This window comes from Haliotis cracherodii, unplaced genomic scaffold (genome assembly GCF_022045235.1).
Source record: "Haliotis cracherodii isolate W230 unplaced genomic scaffold, xgHalCrac1.p SCAF_4, whole genome shotgun sequence".
Taxonomy (NCBI): Eukaryota; Metazoa; Mollusca; class Gastropoda; order Lepetellida; family Haliotidae; genus Haliotis; species Haliotis cracherodii.
Window position 1 is genome coordinate 492,883 of NW_027266297.1, and position 22,614 is coordinate 515,496.

A 22,614-nucleotide genomic window follows, 5' to 3' on the forward strand; every position below is an offset into this window, starting at 1 on the left:
CAGGCTCGTCAAGGCCTACTACTCTTAAGGTTCAGGATACCAGAGTTGCGTTTATTAAAACTGAAATTCAAAAATAATAAAAAAATAAGAAATAAATATCACACGGAGAGTTCGGTATTTAGCCCTATCCATTTGGGATTCAGAGTTTAAGTTCAGGTTATTACGTCATCTTGGTCTTCCACATCTCTGTTCAATGAACAAATTAGAACATGCATGCCAAAGTTCCCAGTTACGCTAGGGATGAAATGGCACTCAAGGCTTTGGAGCACGTTTCTCAGAGTTTATCCCAACGATCAGGCAGGTCAGGTAATTACAGGCCTAGACGCTAGTCTCTCAAGCAAGGACAGGCGCAAGATCCCTTTTGTGGTAGAGGGCGTGGCAGAGGGAAACCTCAAGGTTCTTATCAATCCCGACGTGGTAAATACAACACTAAGTGAGGGGATAGGAGGGGCAAACATTGAAATGTTGGACAGTCACGACGGATCTCCCAGCCCCTGGGTGTCCCAATAGTCGATACCCCCGTAGGCGGGAGACTGAAACAATTTTTGAAGAACTGGAGCATCCTCAAGGACGTTATCAACATTCTACGTCACGGTTACCAACTAGATGTAGAGGTATTTCCACTGTTGACCACGGCGCCTCTCCCTTGGAATTTTCCAAGAAAGCAACGTCTGCTATTATAGGCCAACATAGACTTGCTGTTGGAAAAGAGATCCGTAGAGATTATACACACACCAGCGTTAACACCAGGGATTTATTCTCACATCTTCCTGGTACCCAAGAAGGGCTCAGACAATATGTGAATGATACACAATCTCTCTGTTTTCAACGAATGTTACCTGAAGGGTCCACCCTATTTCTGCCTCATCAAATTGAGACGACTCAAAACCAGCATAAAAGTGTTCAATTCCTTGATCAGTCTCGATCTGCAGGATGCATATCTGCACATACCGATCCATCCCAACGGACGCAGTTTCCTCAGGTTCCAGTTCAATGGGGTTCACTACCAGTGGGCAGTATTCCCATTTTGCATTTCAGTGGGCCCCGTGGCTTTTACACGAGTAATGAAGCCCATAACTGCGTTTCTACACCTGAAGAACATTTGGTTCGAGTCAAAATAGACGACTGTCTCCTGTGTCATCAACACCGGATTAGTTTGCAACCGGATCTCTCCAGAAGGCTACTGTATCAACTGGGATGGATGATCAGTGAGGTGAAGTCGGAGTTAACTCCATCATTTCGACTCCAATCAGGCTTGGGCAGTGGACGCGTTCAGTATCCCTTGGGAAGGGCTAAAAGCATACGCTTTTCCGCCACCTGTTTTACTTCCCAGGGTAATGCAAAAGATGAAGGAGACAAGGATACTTGCTCTGACTTTGGTCGCGACCTGGTGGCTGGCGAGAGGGTGGTTCATCGAGCTCAGAAATCTAGCAGAAAACGATACACTACCCCTCTCACAGTGGTCCAACCTACTTAACCACCCTCACAGCTAATTGCCTGATCCAGCACCAGACAGATATCTTCTGCACGGTTGGTTCGTCTTAAAAAGGCGTTAAGTGCAAAGGGCTACTCGGCACGGGCAGCAAAGGCGGTAACGTTAGCTCATCGCTCCTCTACTAGAGACCTTTACGATGACAAGTGGGGATCATTTGAAACATTTTGCAAGGCAAATAGTCAAGACCCTACTACTGCGTCACCTCAGTTTGTAGCTGAATACCTCCTACATTTGCATACCCAAAGACACTTGAAAGGTAGCACCATTACTACGTATTTGGTTGCACTTAACTCTGTATTGGCTGTTCCTGAAAAACGTAAGATGACTAAGGTCCCGGAACTACAGGCCCTACTACCCTCATTCAGGCCTGAGGATCAGAACGCCAACTTCCGCCAACCTGCATGGGATTTGAAGATGGTACTTCGAGGTTTGCGAGGGCCCCCCCTTTTCATCTGCTGTTCCAAGACTAAGCGTGGTTCAAGGAAGGGGTTATTTATACCCGTGTCTACTACGTCCACAACCAAAGTCACTCGCAACACCATATCTCTATTGTTACACGCAGTCATCCTTCAGGCCTATTCGATCGCCAATTTGGATCCACCAAGAGCGAATAATCCTCATGAGATCAGGGCATTAGCCTCTACCATGGCCTTACACAGCAATTGTACTATTAAGACAATCATGGAAGGATGTTTTTGGAGGTCTGACACAGTTTTTGCCAGTCATTATCTTCGCGATGTGACTCTTGAGGACGTTGAAGGTGTACAGAGTTTTGGGCCGTTGGTTGTAGCTCAGCAAGTTACCAACCCTCGACGCAAATAATGAACTCGCCCTATACAGAGCCTTTCCGGTACAGTCGATCAGATTTCGCCAGTGAAAGAATATTAGACAAGCAATTGTCTGCAGGGCTCCATTTTTCTAGTAAGTAAAGATTTGGCTGATGAGCTATTTGTTTTTATTACTAAAGATGTATAGGGAACTACTCTTTAATTCCTATGTTCAATGTTTTTTTGCACATTGATAGAACCCTACTGTAACAGCGTTTTTCTGAACTTTACCACTTCACGGTTTACCGACCAATCAGTGTCGTACCCTTCAGGGTGTGAATTATTGAGGATTCTGTATTCTGAGAGTTCTGACTTCCAAACTGTACGATACAGGTGCATTAAGGAGTAATGCAGGATAAGTAAAAAAATTTAGTAAAATCTAAATATTTTTTAAATTTGTATACTTATCCTGCATTACTACGTTTAAGGCCCACCCGTTGCAGACTTGCCTCCCCACTTTGGCTTCAGAACCTCAAAAGTATGTTTTTTAATCTCGGGTAACAGGCAGTGATGTGAAGAGGTGACCTAGGTCATGTGAGGTCACAGGGACAGCGACGGCGATGTGGTATGAAAGGGGGATTCAGGAACAGTATAATTATCTTCACCAAGGACCATCGCCGGTACGCTGTCCCAGTTTTTTTGTCGCAAGGGAAGCAGTGAATGCATTAAGGAGTAATGCAGGATAAGTATATAAATGGAAAAAATATTTAGATTTTACTAAGATTGTGAGTTCGAATCCCAGTTCACCCAAATTGTGTTTCTAGGTTTGTCAGCACCATACCCGTGCTTGTGGGTTTCACTGAAGTGGTAAATGTCGGAGATCTGCATCACTTCAGGCTTTCCTCCCACATTAAGCTGACACAGTGTGATATAACTGAAATACTGTTAAAAGCGACGTTAAACCCAATTTTCTCTCTCTCACTCACTCACTCACTGAAAACAGTTATCTTGTACAGCACACATATATTTCTTGCAGGGACTTCGGTCATTCAGCGTGTTCAAATGGCCAGACAATGTCAGCTGACTGTGTGTTTTAAGCCCCCTGTGATACTGTGGTTAATTATGCAGTAAACTACATTTATGACGAACACGCTTATAACAGACTGACGGATATAACGAACATGCCTTTGGTCCCGGCCATTTGATGTATATATGCTTATTACGAACTATGCTTATATCAAACTAAAATCAGTGATCTGTGAGTTCGTTATAACCGTAGTTTACTGTAATCCTAATACTGAAGATATGCATCAAGGTTTTATGCAACGCACAAGTGTTGAGTTTGAGGAATATGCTACGCACTATAATATTCTTTGTACCTTCAGGGCACCCAGAGCTGTTGTTGGTATGTCATGTCATATGTCGATCATGACCACTGTCCCCAGGATCATTGATTCCTAAAGTAATTATGTGATCGTACACTACCCAACACCATTTCACCACTTTACAGGACCCTCACATTGCCTGCAAGGACCCTTATAATCAATTACTGGGGGTCCCCACTTCTGTAAGTCAAGGTAAGATCCCCATACATACAGTAACCATGGTAACATGGTATACAGTTGTTTGCTTGGTGTTCCAGATGGGAGATGTGAGCTGGTAACGTGTGGAAGACGTCCGGCCGACTCACCACAATCAGATAACGATGTCACGATTCACACAAGGGTAGGTACCGTCTTTACAACAAACTGCATAGTTCTGTCACAGTGATCATGGGGCTTGTCCCAGCCTCGTCAGTGGTTCAGGAGTGGGCTGACCTATATCATGCCAGTAACAAATTCCCTGTAGATTCTGTATGTCAGAACTGATGGCCATGGTTTCGGCCTGCACAGGTGACTTATATTTCACTGGTAACAGCAATCTCGCCAAACTGCCTGCAACTTGTTTAAGAGTCCTACATGGATCCCAGATGTGCCTGCATCCCCAGCCAGCTGCAACGTTCTGACTCATACAGCATTGGCAAGATGAACACACTGAATATTTTCTTATGTTATGATAGAAATCTCTCCATATTTAAGATTTTGCCTTGTCCTGATTCATACTTATTGCTCATCCTGTCTCATTTCCAAAAGGTAGTGGAAACTTCCTATACCGTGTTCCTGGAGAACTGAAACCTTCTAACCTTTATGTATCATAGCTAATGATTATTTTTTTGTATTTTGCTTAAATGTTTTCATGTTTTTTTACTCGACCTCCACACAGCTGACCACTTCATATGATGACTTAGGACTCCAAGCAGCCTTCCCCTTCGATGTCATTCTCTAAAGACAGGATATGTTCGATCCTGTATTTGAAGAGGATCACCCCTCCATTTCCGAGGACTATGAGCTATTAGCTTGGATCACATATGGACTTCATCGCTTCACTTTCCAGTGATTCTTCTCCCTCTGATACTTAGTGTATCAATGGTGAATATATCGACACTTTAACTATTCCATGTATCAACTCATTTTCACAAGGTGCAAAGTGGTTGGGTAGCCTAGTGGTTAAAGCGTTCACTCATCACGTCAAAGACCCAGGTTCGATTCCCGGCATGGGTACAATGTGTGAAGCCCATTACTGGAGTCCCCTGCCGTGACATTGCTGTGATGCTAAAAGCGGCGTAAAACAATACTCACTCCCTCACTCAGACCAGGACATGGCTTAATGGCCAGCTCCCACTGGGACGCTTCAACCATAATCCACAGCCCCATCAGAAGTGACAACAGTGATGTCATACAGGATTCTAAATACCACATTCTAATTAAGTTTATCATCTTAAACTGGCTCCCACAGGAGATATCGCTTGGGTGAGATCAAACAATATCTACATTGTAGATGGCTGTGCTACTGAAGCTGTTAGCAGCACTTTTTATACTGCTGATTACTGTCTTCAAACTGAAAAACTTGAAGAATGATCTTGGATGATAACTAAAATCTCACCCGAGTTCCTTTTGATGTCCAATATATCAACTCTGGTTGATAAAAGTGGAGTGTTGATATATTTCATTATATATTCTCTATATGTACAAACAATCCATGCAGAGGATCCACAGCTCAGAAGCAGATTTTCTGGAATCCAGAAAGCTGAAGACAAGCGAGCTACTTACCTGAGGAAAAAAGGCTTCTGACTTTCATAGGCCACAAGATAGATCATGTGATCAGTCTGTCCGAGGCCGAGGATCTAGGGGATGCCGTGCCTACCAATGAAGGGAAGCTGACGAACGACTGGGAACTTCCACCCCCCAACCGTTCGTGGAAGGCTGATGACAAGATATTGAAAGAATTGGGACGTCCTGGATGACCCATACTCAAGAAGGGTTACAAGCCAAATCTACGCGAGGAACCTCCTCTCTCACTCAACCCACTGATTATACAATACTCAGAAATTCTGCGACCTAAGTTAACAGGAGCAATCGACACACTTCTCGTACAGCAAGATGTCATAACCACAGGCTTCTATTCACCAATCTTCTTGGTCCCCAAAAAGAATTAACCAAAAGTTTCGTTTAATCTACAATATGAAGGCATTCGAGAAAAAGTATCTTCAAGAGCCAGACGAGTTCAGAATGCTTCATCTAAGCCCAGCTAAGGCAACACGACCATCTCTTAAGCATAGATCTATAGGAAGATTACCTGCATGTCACATTCATCCAGCCTTCAGGAAATCTGTTTCCTGTATCAAGGACATCACTTAAAATTATCTTTAGAATTTCTGCATCCCTGTGGTTGTTCACACAGTTCACCAAACCAATTCCTTCACAACAAGAGGATCCATTGCTCCCTCTACCTGGACAACCAACTAGCTTGGTGAATCCATTATCAGAAGACGACCTTCAACCATCCAAGGACCTCCAATTCCTAGGGATCAGATTTCTTGCAAAGCAGAATCTGATTCAAGTACCAGAAGATTGGTGGACAAGGATTCCAAGCTTTCTTCCAGCAGCTGTTCAAAGACAGACCTCTGTCAACCGATGGCAAGTGCTGCTAGGACTACTCACCTCTGCCCAAGCGTTGACAGTAGAAGGCAGACTGCAACTTCATCCCATTTAGAGATTCTTTAGACAGTTCCTCGATCATCCACATCTCAGACTTTTAACCACCACAACAGCTGAAGAAATACCTTCATTGGTGGACAATCAAGTGGAATGTCTGCAGAGGAACCTTTTTGAATGATCCAGATTACAACCAGCATCTGTTCGTAGACGCCTGTCTACAAGGATGGGGCACTCACCTCTACTCAGTAGTAGCATCAGGACTATGGTCAGTAGCGGAGAGTTCTTCCACATCAAGCACCTCGAGTTGGAGGCAGTCATCCAAACTATTGCCCATTGGCTGCCACAGTTGAGAGACAAATTTCTGAAGATAACAGACAACTTAACTGTGGCTTTCTACATAGATCTCCAAGGAACAACAAGACCGCAGCCCTTCTGAGATTAACATTTCAACTCTACAATCTCACAGACAACCTCAACCTTAGAATAAAGGCAGTCCACATCCCAGGAGTGTCAAAGGCATTAGCGGACGCCCTGTCAAGGCCATCAAAACCATCGCAAAAATTTCAGAATTGAAAGCCTTATTGAGATCGTACAGACTTGAAAGATCAACAAAAGAAACTCAGATCTCCAGCTTGTGATCGTAGTGCTTAAACATCTTACCACCTCAACAACAAGCTGAACTTCTACTGGCTTTAGCCAAGGCAGCCAGGAGGTCATGTGATCGATTTCACCTGTACAAGATTCGACAACGGCGAAAACACATCAGTTCATCTCCCCCTTAGATGGGATTTCCTCATCTACTGGGACAACCAATCAGACAATTTCACCTCCCTCCACTCTCATCCATTCTTGGATCAGAAGACACATTGAGTTGTCTTTGTGCCCAGCTAGAGCACTACACATCTACCTGCAGAGGACAAGCTCCAGAAGACAAAGCTTGAGAGGACCATTTATTCCGTTATCTAGGAATACTACAGCAGAAGTCTCCAGAACAATATATATCGGTATATCGAGCAAGTGATCAGACGCCACGTTGTTCCACATCAACAACACATTTTCCAGCAGGACAACGCTCGTCCCCCTGTTGCCAGAGCTACCATGGCCTTTCTGCAACAACACAACATCCGTGTTCTACCGTGGCCAGCCCTCAGCCCTGATCTGAACCCCATCGATCACTTGTGGGATGAGGTTCAAAGATGTCTGCACAATGTGCGCCCAGTCCCTACAACTGCCGATGAACTACGCACAGCTGCTCTGGATGTGTGCAGGAGGATCCCTAGGGCCTTCACAAATCGTCTGATCCACTCAATGTACAAGGGATGTGTGGCAGTGGTCAATGCTAATGGTGGTCACACCATATGTCAGTTATTGACTGACATTTTGGGTATTGACCCGAAACTGTGTAAGCCCTTAACATTTGAAAAAAACGATTATGTCATCTGCCTTTTAATCCATTAAACTGTCTTCAGTCAAATTTTTGTCAATCTTGCCCTATTAGTATTTCTTGTCTTTACTGTTGAAAATAAATAACATGTATACTGCATACTCGACTTTTGCGTGTGCGTATAATTCAGAACATAACTGACAAAGATTGTGTTAAGTTAACAACCTTTTCTTAAAACCATTGTCATTTAAAGTAAGAGAGAAAATCTTTCCTGAGCTTTTTTTATTATGTCCACAATATCCAAAAGATTAACTCCTCTCTTTCACCACGAAGGAGATGGTACCTGACAAGAAGAATTATGACAGTATCATGCTCCACACTGACTGACCCTGCCGTCCCCACTTTCCCTCTGGAGTGTTTTGGCCGCTAGGCAAGAGGAGGAGAGAGTGACGCGTAACCGGTCTTATCACATGCTTCTGGTGCACCTGCGTGGCTCAGGGGTGCATTCGGGTGTGCTGTTTTACTGTTCTCCAGGAACACAGGACAGGAAGTTTCCACTGCCTGTCAGAAATGCGTTGAGAAAAGCAATTAGTATGAGTCGGATAAGGATCAATGATCTTTTTACTCCATTTCAACTACAATGTTTTTACTACATTTGAGATCAATAATAGTAGCTATTCCAACTTGCACTTGTCCAATCTGAGGTATGTTCACCTGGTTTACTCCACGTGTTCAGTGACACAGTCAAGCAGTCAAACAAACTTCTAAGTACATGCCATCATTTTTGCTATGCGTTATGGTCAGGGACAACTTGTCCAATATCTGCATTTTCTGCACTGGTATATTTCTAATGTGCAGTTGGTTATGTGTGGTGCAAGTCTAGAGTAAATCATGAAGTTCAAGGATGTTTCTTTCAGAGCTTCGAGTCGGGGCATGATGAGGTCACCCGTGGAGTTCAAGCAAGTGGAGATAACTCCGGGTACACAAGAGGAGGTGTTCGTGTCCCACATCACAGACCCAGAGCACTTCTGTGTCCAGCTGGCAAGATGGAATGCCGACCTTGAGAGCCTCATGGAGGACCTTCACCATCAGTACAGCAGTCTAGAAGGCAGCGCCGGCACCATGGCGCCTCCAATCCTGGGAAGTGCATGTGTGGCCCAGTTCACTGAAGACGAGGAATGGTATCGAGCGGTCATCACAGGTACCGAGGGAGACATCGTTCTGATAAGACTCGCCTCCATCAAAGCTTGTCAACGCTAAGCGCAGTGGTGACCAGTTTAACTCTTTCAACACTGTTGGCCGGTACACCGGCCAAGAAGCCATGAGTCACCAGACACCGCAGGGTAGACCTTCCAAGTTTTATTAACCTACTTGTCATAACATTCATTTATTAAATCTATCACATTTCACAGTGTCTGAAATATGTATTCCATTTGATTTTATCATTTTTTTATCAATAGATTCAAAAACTATTCACTATTTCCCGCAGTGTTATTGTAAACAAAATTCTCGGACACATTTTGACAACGGGTCCTCATCGAACATGTCGAACAGCAAAATAAAGACGTTTCAAGCAAATCTTTAAATATATTATGCAAAGTAATAAAATCAGCAAAAATATATCTAAAAGTTGCCAAAGTGACATCTAAGTTATTATTTTCATCTTTTCGTGCGATTGCGTTTAATGTAAGTCAAATGACATCTCGGCTTTCATTGCCTCGATTTCTCGGCTCGGACACGATGTCTTTAATGCCAAAATATATGCATAAGAAATCTTTGTCACAGCTCGTAACCCAGCACTATGCATCCATGAAGTTCCATATTTTTAAGATAGATAGAGATTTCATGCTTAAAACGTGGAGAATAACATGATTTAACCCAAACCTTTCGTCAAAGTCTAAAAATTATCATACACGAGGACAGTACCATTGCTGTAATTTGATTGGCTGCCTTAGGTCATGTGCTTAAATTTGACCAATCATGAATCTTGTAGCAGATTATGTCGGTGAAACAATGTTTTTTTAATGTATACTGACATGGCAGCCTTCAAGGTATGTGTTATTCATACAAAGCTTCGAAAACGGAGGTATTTCCTCATGTTAGTGAGCGGACAGCTACTATCGTCGGGAAACGAGTGATGACAGATATTATTTTTAATTATTTTTGAAATAATGTTCCGACTACGTAAATAAATGAAAATATAAAAGAAATAGGTACGTGGATTTTTTAAAATTTTATATTGGCCGAAAAATTGTTAAATTTTTGCTTCATTAGTCTTTAATCAGGACATTATGAATGTTTTAGCTTACATTATGTTTATTTAAAACAAACTTTATGAAGTTGTTCAAGAATTATTTAAATAATGTAATGCACATTACGTTCATATTTATAAACAATAGGATTAATTAGACCTTTCAAATAGTGTATGGCCAAAAATGTAGTAGCAAAGATCTTTTACTAGCAGATGATTTCCTTGATGATTGTTGGCTTCATCTATATTTATGATCAGTAATCTTCTGGTTGGCTGGTGTTGAAAGAGTTAAACGTCGCCCATGCTGCCAACATATCAGCGTCTTTCATGCATTTCCACCCATGACATGAATATTGTTATATTGCCATTTGTGCACAAGCTGAGTGCCAGGGATATGATAAAATGTTCTTGAAATATTGAGTTGTTTTAATTTTGTTACTCCGGAGTACCGTATATCGCTGTGTATAAGACGACCCCCCTGTACACGCCTTAAAAATCAACCCAAAATCCTATACTCCGTGTATAAGGCGACCTGGAATGAAACACATCACAAGTCTGACTGATATACCGGTAGAAGATTTAACGCGCTCTTGCCGACTGTAGCGTATTTCGCACACGGACATCACAAATTAGTTAGTTAGTTACTTTGGAGATTGAATGTGCGCTTTCCGACTGATGCGTATTTCGCACACATCACAAGTGCGCACACAAACCTTATATATGCAATAAAAATATGTTTATCTTGCGTTGTTTTTTTTTCTACAATGATAGGTCGCGTGTGTAACTCCGGCACACGTCGCCATTTTGTGTTTACACGGTACGACACCAAATTGGTGCCCGTAAAATAAAATTCATTTATGAAGTAATAACATATAAGAGACAATGGTGAGTAATTTAATCGCCAATTAACTATGTTGTAACTAACTAGGCTTATGTTTGCTTCACATTCAGCGTTTTTATTCCACAATCACTTGTACACACCGTCTCCAACACTTGTTAATACAACTGTAAAAACAGCAGGAATTGATTTCAGCTTCACCGGTTATCACATGTTAGGTCACATGTGCAATATGCAAATGCTTACCGGTACTTCCGGCTCTCTACTCACGGATATTGATTGTTTTACCGTGTCAGCTGGTTTGACAATCTGCATCGAGGAGAGGGTCATTTCAACTTTATTTGCAGAAATTATTAAACTTTATTCAAGGAAAAGAGATACAAATCATGTTTATGTATGGAAATAGTTATTTGAACAGTTATTTAGGACGAAATGCGAAGTTTTATTGTCAAATGCTGGGCTGGCTATCGGACGCCGGTTGACATCGCCAGTGGAAAAAAATGTGAGATCTTCGACTCCGTGTATAAGACGACCCCCCTTCTTAGCCCCCTCATTTTAGGTACGAAAAACTCGCCTTATACACAGCGATATACGGTATTCTATTTATACCTACCTAACTTTTAAGGACAAAATTCAAGTAAATAAATCTGAGGCTTTTTAAAAAAAAAAAAATTGGCCTACCTCACTTTTGACATGAGTTTGAAATCCATAAACTGTGATGGAGAAGCAGTACACAGGGAGACATTGTTCTGATTGGACTCGGCTCCACGGGAGGGATGGGGGAATGTAAACATGTGATGGAGAAGCAGTACAGAGGGAGACATTGTTCTGATAAGACTTGGCTCCACGGGAGGGATGGGGGAATATAAACATGTGATGGAGAAGCAGTACAGAGGGAGACATTGTTCTGATAAGACTCGGCTCCACGGGAGGGATGGGGAATATAAACATGTGATGGAGAAGCAGTACAGAGGGAGACATCGTCCTGATAAGACTCGGCTCCACGGGAGGGATGGGGAATATAAACATGTGATGGAGAAGCAGTACAGAGGGAGACATCGTCCTGATAAGACTCGGCTCCACGGGAGGGATGGGGGAATGTAAACATGTGATGGAGAAGCAGTACAGAGGGAGACATTGTTCTGATAAGACTCGGCTCCACGGGAGGGATGGGGAATGTAAACGTGTGATGGAGAAGCAGTACAGAGGGAGACATTGTTCTGATAAGACTTGGCTCAACGGGAGGGATGGGGGAATGTAAACGTGATGGAGAAGCAGTACAGAGGGAGACATCGTTCTGATAAGACTTGGCTCCACGGGAGGGATGGGAAATGTAAACGTGTGATGGAGAAGCAGTACAGAGGGAGACATTGTTCTGATAAGACTCGGCTCCACGGGAGGGATGGGGGAATGTAAACATGTGATGGAGAAGCAGTACAGAGGGAGACATCGTTCTGATAAGACTCGGCTCCACGGGAGGGATGGGAAATGTAAACGTGTGATGGAGAAGCAGTACAGAGGGAGACATTGTTCTGATAAGACTCGGCTCCACGGGAGGGATGGGGAATGTAAACGTGTGATGAAGGATGTTTACATTTCCAACCAAACAAAGGAGAAGGGTCTTATTTGATTTCTTTTAGGACGAAAAAACAGTACTTTTTGACAAGATACGTCAGCAAACAATGTTAAACAAAAATTTAAGAAGAAATACTCCATCAGTTCCACATGTGCAGTGTAAGTTCTCAAACACGAACGTTCAACTATCTATTGCGTTGAAACAAATTGACGATCAGCTTTTGATGTCTTTACGTCTATCATGTTGCAGGTGTTCTGAAAAGTGGGATGGTTGAAGTGCGGTTCGTAGACTATGGCAACTCTGAGTGCATCTCAGCAGAGAAGGTGAAGGACATCCGGCCAGCCTACCTGGCTCTGCAACCAATGGCAGTCAACTGTGGACTGAGTGGGGTCACCTCCACACAGGGCTTCTGGCCGCCCGAGTTCACTGCCCAGTTCGAGGACCTGGCCCTGGACCAGACGTTCACAGCCACATTCAGGGGGATGAAACCAGAGAAAGGAATTCTCTCCGTAGAACTGGTTAGTCCTGCAGGGAAGAACATCAATGTAGACTTTGGGGCAAGTACAAATACAACCTGCATCGAAGAGGTCTCGGCGGGCTGCACCAGGAAGATACACGTTGGTCAGGGGGACGCAGACATGCGGGTAACCTTGAACTCCAATGGCACTCCAGCTTCAATCCCAGTTGATGCAGGGGGAGCATCTTCTCAGGTTAGTAAGGGAAATCCCCCCACAGTGGAGCTGTACTCAGGCCATAATGAAGTCGTGGTGGTGTATGCGTACACTCCCGGTAGCTTCTGGTGCCAGCTTGTTAACTCTGCCAGTCGACTCGATGGTCTGACCACTCAGCTGAACAAGGAGTACAACCAGCTGGGTCCCGCAGAGCTCAGTCTTCAGACAGCTTCAGCGGGAATGTTGTGTGCAGCCAGATTCTCGGAAGACCTTCAGTGGTACAGAGGAGTGATTGAGACTGTGGACCGGGATGAGATGGAGGTGTATTTTATTGACTATGGCAACACGGAGAGGATTCCTCTGAGTTCTGTGAAGGATCTGAAACCTGTGTTTCGAAGTGAACCAGCTCAAGCTATCAAATGCATGTTATCCAATTTGAAGAGCAGCACTCAAGCCTGGAGTGATGCCTCGGCGGAGATGTTTGAATCTCTTACCCTTGACAAGCATCTGCTGGCTGTCCCGGATGGGAGGACTGTTGATGGAAGGGTTCCTGTGCGCTTGAAGGATCCTGTGGAGAGTTTTGACATTGCAGAGAAAATGGCAGAAGCCAGTCATGGGACCTTGATTAAAAGTAACATTCCGAGAGTGCCTGTGCATATAGCTAAGCAACTAACCTTTCCTAGGCCTGATATAACATTGACTAGTCAAGCAGAAGTGTTTGTGTCTTGGGTTGAAAATCCTGGACTATTTTGGGTTCAGTTAAGCAGCAGTCAGACACAGCTGGACAACCTTGTGGAGAAGGTGCAAGAGATCTACTCCGCTGAGGCAACGCCAGTCCGGAGCATCCTCCCTGGTATGGCGGTCGTCACCCAGTATTGTGAGGACGATGCGTGGTACCGTGCACTGGTCACCACAATGAGGGGCAAGAAGGTCGATGTCCTGTTTGTGGATTTTGGGAACAGTGACACTGTGAATGCAGACACCTTGAAGGAAGTGTCTCCCCACATTACCAACGTACCTGTGCAAGCCATTCAGTGCAGTCTTAATGGAGTCCGGCCACTCGCCTCGTCTCCAGCTTGGACAGACAATACCAAAAATGTCCTAGAGGACATTACTAAAGACGGTGCTGTGTGTACCTTCATGTCGCAACAGAATGGGTCCTACACAGTGAAACTGGAGGTGAAGGGTCAAGATGTGGGAGCAGAAATTGTGTCAGCAGGAGTTGCCCAACAAGTGAAAGAGAGTACGTCTGAATCGAAGAAGTCCCCTGCAGCCATGATGAAGTCCCCTGCTGTCATGAAGTCGTCTGCAGCCATGATGAAGTTCCCTAACACAGTGTCTGTGCGTGTGGGTCAGACCGAGACAGGGTTTGTGTCGCACATTGATTCCCTCGACAGTTTCTGGTTCCAGCTGTCAAACATGATGCCTCAGTTGGACCATCTGATGGAGGAACTGGAAGGCTTCTACAATCAGGGCAACGCCATCCAGCTGCCAAGCCCTCAGCCTTCCATGGCAGGAGTTGCCAAGTACAGCGAGGACTTGTCCTGGTACCGTGCTCAGGTGCAACACGTCGACAAAAGTGGTGTCAATGTTTTTTTTGTGGACTACGGCAATTCCGAGTTGGCAATTCCAAGTAATGTTTGTGCGATTGGTTCCCAGTTCCTTACACTCCCCACACAAGCCATTCACTGTAAGCTGGCCTTGACCTCTGGCGCCAGTGCGGAGATGATCGACACATTCCATGACCTTGTGACAGAGAAAGAAGTGCAGCTGACGGTGGCAGCAGTTGACAGGGATGCACATGTCGTTGATGTGGCACTGTCTGGACAATCCATCACAGAGACCATGAAGAAAATGTTTCCAGCCCTCCAAGATTCTCCACCAAAATCTGCCCGACCCTCGGCCTCCAGACGACTGGACTACCCGGCGCCTCATCGACCCGCTGGCAAGACACAGCAAGTGTTTGTATGCCTGACAGAAAGTCCGGGGCAGTTCTACGTTCATCTGTCTCACATTGACGGCGACCTGCAAGGACTGATGGAGAAACTGACTGGTATCTATGGAGACGGAGCGGGCACACTGCTGGATGAGCCACAGTGTGGTCAGCCATGTTGTGCTCGGTACTCCGAGGATGGACAGTGGTACCGAGGCAGGGTGACGTCTTCTCAAGGAAATAATGTAACCGTTCACTTTGTCGACTACGGCAATTCGGATGTCATAAAGGGGGAAGATATTAAGATCCTCTCTCCTAACATGCTCTCACCAGGACCCTATGCTCTTGAATGTGCCCTTGAACAGGCTGACCCAGTGACCGGAGTGTGGACAGAGGATGCTATTGCCTACTTTGAAACTTTAACAGCAGAGAAAGAAATCACATGTACCTTCAAGCAAGGCAAGGATGTTGTGTTGTTAGTTGATGGTGTAGATGTGGTGCAGAAGTTGCAGGAGAAAGGCTTCCTAAAGACCGAGATGAATGGGCCAGAGAATAGCGAGTTGTCCCTGATTTACAACCCCCAGACCGTCCCCTCCCAGCCCAACTCAGCCTACGTGACGCACGTGGAAGAGAACGGGATCTTCTATGTGCAGCTGTCGTCTGCGGAAGACCTGGTCACCGAGCTCTCAGAGAGACTTCAGGAGCTGTATAACTCCGACGGGGTGAGTGCACTGACCTCCAGTGTCAAGGGGACGCCATGTTGTGCCAAGTTCACGGTGGATGCTGCCTGGTACCGAGCAGTCATAGAGAGTGTACAAGGGGGAACAGTGCGTGTTCGGTTTGTAGACTTCGGCAACTCTGATACCATCAGTAAAGAAAGTGTAAAGTCTCTAGAAGTGGACTTTTTCACAGTTCCACCACTAGCGTTTCAGTGCAGGCTGCAGGGCATAGCAACATGGCAGGGAGACCAGAAGCAGAAGTTCTCTGAAGTCACAGAAGACAAGGAGCTCACTGTCCGATTTGTCACCAAGACGGCACCATACACAGTGGAACTGAGCCATGGCTCTCAGAATCTCATGAAGCATCTGATGCCAGATCTTACGTCACCCCCCAGGAGGTCTGTTAGCTCCCCCTCTCCCCCTAGAAATAACTTCACGTCACCCCCTAAAAATAACTTAACATCTCCCCCCAGATCTGATCATGCTTTTCCAAAGATGGCATTTTCACCCCCTCAATCGCGGGACAGTCCAAGAAAGACGCAGTCTCCCAAGAAATCATTTGGATCTCCTTCGTCAAATGTTCATTCTGAGAGAACACCTTTTGGTTCTCCACCACCAAGGGAAGAGCCTCGCAAAGAAACCAGATCCTTTGGGTCACCTCCATCAAGGCAGGAATCTAGAGGAAACCAAAGGAGACCTTTTGGATCACCTCCAGAGAAGGCAGCGCAGACACTAGAGAAGATTCCCCCTGGGGAACAAGTCTATGTACCCCAAACTGTCCCAGGTGAGGAAATTGTTACCTGCATCTCCCACGTGGAAGGAAGTGATGTATATCTGCAGCAGACCAAGGTCCTGAATACCGTCCTGGCCTTCAGCAACAAGATTGAGAAGTTGCCCATTAACGCTGTGTTGCCAGCTGTAGGTCTCGCTTGTGGGGCATTGTTCTCGGACGATGGCACATGGTACCGTGCACAAGTTACACAGGTGGTAGGCGACAAGGTGTCTGTGGTGTTTGTGGATTTTGGAAACTCAGATGTTGTTGCTCCATCGAAGTTGAAACAGCTGAGCAGAGAGCTGTTAGGTGTGGCTCCCATGGCCTACTGCTGCCGCCTCCAAGGCGTCGGAACTCTCACGTCGGAGCTCCAGCATGTGCTGGGAGAAGAAGCTGCTGATAAAGAAATCAGTGCCAAGTTTGTTTCTCAGGAAATCCCTTACACTGCTGTGATGAAGATTCAGCGGGGAAAGGATCTAGCGGAGATCCTCTGTCCGAGTCGGCCCCCGGCGCAGAAAACACCAAGTCAGGTACAACCCGGAGTCGTGTCCAACATCTCCTCCGATGGTACCTTCTATGTACAGCTCCTCAAGGACGAAGCAGACTTGAGGAAAATTGAAGAGGACCTGAAATCTGTCTATGCAAAAGGTACAATTGATAAGCTTGATGCTCTGCAGAATGGACAGCCATGTTGTGCCAGGTTCCCGGAGGACCAGTCCTGGCAGAGGGGTATGGTGAAGGACATCGAGGGAAGCAGTGTTCAGGTGGACTTCATTGATGTCGGTTTTTCCAAGAGAGTGAACTCAGCCTATGTACAAGCGATTCCTAGGAAGTTCATGCTCATTGCTCCCTATGCTTATCAATGTATCCTCAAGGATTTCACCAGCTGGACGGATGAGCAGAGGGACAAGTTTGTCAGCATGACCGATGGGAAAACAATGAATGTCCAGTTTTTGTCACAGACAGCTCCCTATAAAGTCGAGTTAACGAGAAGTGTGGGGCTGGAACTGTTAGACGAAGAACCCGCCATGCGGAGAGTGTCGGTCACCAGTTCCCCAGACACAGGAGACACACCAGCACCTCCCAGTTTCCCTGACCAAAACGTTAGTGGGACTCACACTGGGTTCCTGGCGTACATGGAAGTGGATGGGTCGTTCTACCTTCAGTTGTCCAGTGAAGAAGACAAGCTGACAGAGTTGACAGAAGCTCTACAAGCAGAATATTCAGAAACTGGTGGAGAGAGGATCTTTGGATTGAAACCTGGCATTACGTGCTGCGCCAAGTTCACTGAAGATGACGCTTGGTACAGAGCGGTCGTGGAGTCGACTGCTGAAGAGCAGGTCACAGTACGCTTTGTGGACTACGGTAACACAGATGTTCTGATGATGGAGAGACTGGCTGTGCTGACAGCTGGCAACATGTCAACCCATCCTCTAGCTTATCACTGCACGCTGGCCGGAGTGAAGGCCTGGTCACAGTCGCTAGTGGAGACATTTGACGAGGCTGTGAAGGAGAAGAGGCTGACAGTGACGTTCAAGACGTGGGCCCCGGCGTACAGTGTGGAGGTGAAGCTGGAGGACGAAAATGTCGGCGTTCTGCAGCTGCTTCAGGAGGAGATCACAGAGGCGGCCAACAGTAAGGGGCAGACGGCATACATAGATGCAGAATAATGCCAAATTAGTAGTTGATGGCCATTTATCAATTGTTTTTTCATAAAATAGGATTTATTTAGATCAACAACGACATATATAGTACATAAATACTTAAATAGGATTTAATTAGATCAACAACGACATATATATAGTACATAAATACGTAAAATAGGATTTAATTAGATCAACAACGACATATATTGTACATAAAAACTTAAAATAGGATTTAATTAGATCAACGACACATATAGTACATAAGTACTTTAATAGGATTTAATTAGATCGACATATATTGTACATAAATACTTTAAATAGGATTTAATTAGATCAAAGACATATATAGTACATAAATGCTTTAAATAGGATTTAATTAGATCAATGACATATATAGTACATAAATACTTTAAATAGGATTTAATTAGATCAACGACATATATAGTACATAAATACTTTAAATAGGATTTAATTAGTACAACCATGACATATATAAAACAAATGTTATGTTTGGGATAACACTTTCTTAGAAAAGTACAGATTCTCAATTTTTGGGGGGTTATGTCCTTTCCCGGGATTCGAACCCACACTTGCCAGAGTGAGGCACCTAATCGTAGGGTTGCGACCGGGTACGAAAACTGAACTCGGGTACCCGGCAGACAATACCCAAACCGGACTCTAGTACCCGTAGTTCAATGTTGTCCCATTTGTTTGTAATGCTTTTGCGAATAAAAGGTCATCAAACATCTATTGATCTATTCTAAGGTATTGTGTTTTTTATTAAATGCCTGCATGGCTTACCTAATACATTTGAACGTTTGTCCGCTTTGTCGTCCATTTTGAAGTGACTTACGAGTTACGAAAGGCGATTGGAGTTATCTCCCCTGAACGGGTACTCGAGTCCTGAAAATTGGACTTGAGTCCTAAGCTACCCGACCCGTTATCGGGTACTGGAGTACCCATTGCAACCCTACCAGTACCTAATCACCAGCACACAAAGTCAGCGATCTAACCCACTCAGCCACCGAGGCTTCCACAAAAATGAAACAATTTACACTTGTCAGATCTAACTACCAGTTGTCAGACTTTCATTTTTGTGGAAGCCTCGTTGGAGTGGATTAGATTGCTGACTTTGTGTGCTGGCGATTAGGTGCCTCACTCTGGCAAGTGTGGGTTCGAATCCCGGACAGGAAGTATGAGAATCTGTACTTTACTAAGAAAGTGTTATCCCAAATATAACATTTGTTACATTTGACCACTTTCTAAATGGCACTGTGTATTCAACGACATATATATTACATAAATACTTTAAATAGGATTTAATTAGATCAACAGCAACATACATAGTACATGAATACATAAAATAGGATTTAAAGAGAGGGTCAGTGGAAGAAGATATTTTATTTATTAAAAACATACATCTCCAGGGTGTCGGCTTAATGTGGGAGGAAAGCATTAAGTGATGCAGGTCTCGACTTTCACCACTTTGGTGAAAGCGACAAGCGCAGGTATGTGCAGACAAACCTAGAAACACAAATGGGGCAAACATGTCTTCAAATCCAGTTATAGGTACTTTATTATGAAATACGACATCAGTCAACATTGTGTAAACATGACCCCCAACAAAGGCCCATTAGGCCATGTATCTCAGCAAGGGGGTCATAATGGCCCCGAGGGCAAACCTTGCGTCATCTGAAACAAAATTGGAAGAAATCTAATTTTGGAAATACCAAATTAGCTTGTTGCCTAGTTTGCTATGCTAGTATGAATGTAATGCTGTATACATATACTACTCGGATGAAGTTAAGAACATCCCATCATTTCATATTACTATTGTCAATTGTTAACTTCCCTTGAGTAGCTCACACACAGTTGCATTGGGGCCATGGGAATTGATGACATTACATTACAGACGTTTAAACATTGATTTGTTTCGAGACCTGAGATAGTTTGTGACTATGTTGTTGAGTGAATTAAAGTAGCTGTCAATTCCAGTGGCCCTGATGCAACTTCAAAAGAAGTTAAAGAATGACAATGGTAATATGGAAAGATTTGGTCTTAAACCTCTTTTTGAGTAGTATATCTACACATCTGTCGTTGAGTGTAAGTTTTATCTACATTGTAGATACCGCTGCAGAACTGGCTTTATCATCCAGAACTGGCTCTCACAGGAGATATCGCTTGGGTGACTTCAAGTGATATCTACATTGTAGACATCACTAATGGCTCTGCTACTGAAGCTGTTAACAGTACTTTTTACACTTAAGACACTGCTTATTACTGTCTACAAACTGAAGAAGATGGGAGAATGATGTTGGAGGATAAATAAAATCTCACCCTTTTGTCTTTTGATATCAGCAGGTGGCTTCCGGCAGATGAAGCTGGTCCCAGGGGAGAGAGTGCAGGTCTACGTCAGCCACGTGGACTCTGTCCTCAACTTCTGGGTGCAGACGGTCACAGCGGAGCACAGCCTCGCAGAAGTAGCAGCAGCAATAAGTGAAGGCTATGAGACTCCACAAGCCACACAGGGCTGGCTGAAGGAGGGATGTGCTGTGATTGCCCAGTACGCTGAAGACGAGCAGTGGTACCGCGGCACGGTCAAGACTGTTGGCCAGGAGACATGCAGTGTGCAGTTTGTGGATTATGGCAACTCGGATGTAGTGGTCAAGGCAAACATCTACGCCATCAAGCCGGAGCACCTGAAGCTACCGGTGCAGGCCGTGAGCTGCAGGCTGTGTTGTCTGGCCGTGGTCGACGGCAAGGAAGATGCCGCCATGGATACCCTGTTCGAGGTCACCAATGAGAAGGCGTTGTCGCTGGAGGTGGTGCAGAAGTTGAGAGACGGGGATGTTCGGTACAGTGTGGAGTTGTATGATGGTGATGTCGATGTGAAGAAGAAGCTGCTTAATGATGGGCTGTGCTGTGTCACAGAGGGTGGTGGTGGAAGTTGTGTAGATAGCAAGGGGGTTGAAGCAGTCACAGAGGGTGGTGGTGGAAGTTGTGTAGATAGCAAGGGGGTTGAAGCAGTCACAGAGGGTGGTGGTGGAAGTTGTGTAGATAGCAAGGGGGTTGAAGCAGTCACAGAGGGTGGTGGTGGAAGTTGTGTAGATAGCAAGGGGGTTGAAGCAGTCACAGAGGGTGGTGGTGGAAGTTGTGTAGATAGTGTCGTTTCTGATAATTCCCCAAAAGACCAAATTTTAACTGACATTGAAGAATTGGACACAAGTCCATATCCATACACTGTCATGGAACTTCAAGAGGGCCAGAGAATCTCGATCCACATCATCCACACTGTCACACCGAGTGAGTTCTACATCCGATCTGAAAGCTCGAAACATGGTGTGGACGAGTTGATGGAAAATATGTTTGAATTTTACAATGATCTGGCTGAAGGTGACATGGTAATAGAAGCTCTGCAGTCAGGACAGATGTGTGCGTGTGCATGCGGTGATGACGAGGCCTGGTGTCGAGGCAAGGTGTGCTGGGTGAAGGAAGGACAGTGTCGGGTGTTCTGCGTGGACTTCGGCACATCAGACACTGTGGCGTGTTCTGCTGTGAGGCAGCTCCCGGAACAGTTCCAGACGCTGCCAGCTCAGACTGTACTGTGCTCCTTGGCCGGGGTCCGCGCTGCGGAGGGTGTCTGGAGCCCAGCAGCCATCGAGTTGTTCGGAGAGCTGACTGCAGACAAGTGAGTTCTTTACAATCAGGTAACGGGATCGGGTGGTCAGGCTTCCTTACAATCAGGTAACGGGATCGGGTGGTCAGGCTTCCTAACTTGATTGATGCATGTCATCGTATCCCAATTGCTTAAATCGATGCTCGTTATATCAATCACTAATCGCCTGGTCCAGACTCAATTATTTACAGACAGCTGGAATATTGCTGAGTGCGGCGTGAAACAACAAACAAACAAACAGGTACAGATGCTGGGAGGGGCTATGAAGGTGTACAATACTTTTTGTGGTTCACAGATAAATTGGTAATTGTTTTCACGGGTTCGCAAAATGATCTGCTACAGAGTTGCCATGTACCTCAGGGAAAAGGGGGGTAGTCTCAGACTAGTGGACTTATGTTAGTTTAGATCACTGGTTCTCATTTAAGAATTGACTGCAGTATTTTGTGTGATATTTGCATATAAAAGTAAACTCTGTAAGTCCATTAACACTAAACATTTTGAAGTCAATTGTTATAAATAAGTAAATAAATAATTATCACTTCACAGACTATATATTTTAATCATCACCGCAAAAATAACTGTAGACAACAGTACGAAATTTGTGACATAATGCAACACGACCTCCTCCCATTCTGTTATCAGCCAATCAGGAAGCAGTAGACTGTTATATGGATAGTTGATGTGGCTTAATTATCCTCCGCCACTAAGTGGAAGGGGGAAATAGGAATAGGTGCTGTACGTCCATCCTTCTGTCCGTCCGTCACATTTTGTTTCCGGAGCAGAACACAAAACCATGAGAGATATCTTAACCAAACTTGGCACATAGATAGGTTTAGTGGTGGACTGGTG

General features: G+C 44.8%; 1 protein-coding gene across 1 annotated transcript in view; it reads left to right on the forward strand.

Moving 5' to 3' along the window:
* The window catches only part of LOC139478338 (uncharacterized), a 52,044-nt gene that overhangs the window by 19,429 nt on the left and 10,001 nt on the right, over positions 1–22,614 (forward strand). The window contains exons 2-5 of the mRNA XM_071260772.1: positions 3,905–3,987; positions 8,601–8,884; positions 12,598–18,078; positions 20,448–21,777. Of these exons, the coding sequence (XP_071116873.1) occupies positions 3,968–3,987; positions 8,601–8,884; positions 12,598–18,078; positions 20,448–21,777 (7,115 nt within the window). The 5' untranslated portion in view covers positions 3,905–3,967. The remainder of the gene's footprint in view (positions 1–3,904; positions 3,988–8,600; positions 8,885–12,597; positions 18,079–20,447; positions 21,778–22,614) is intronic.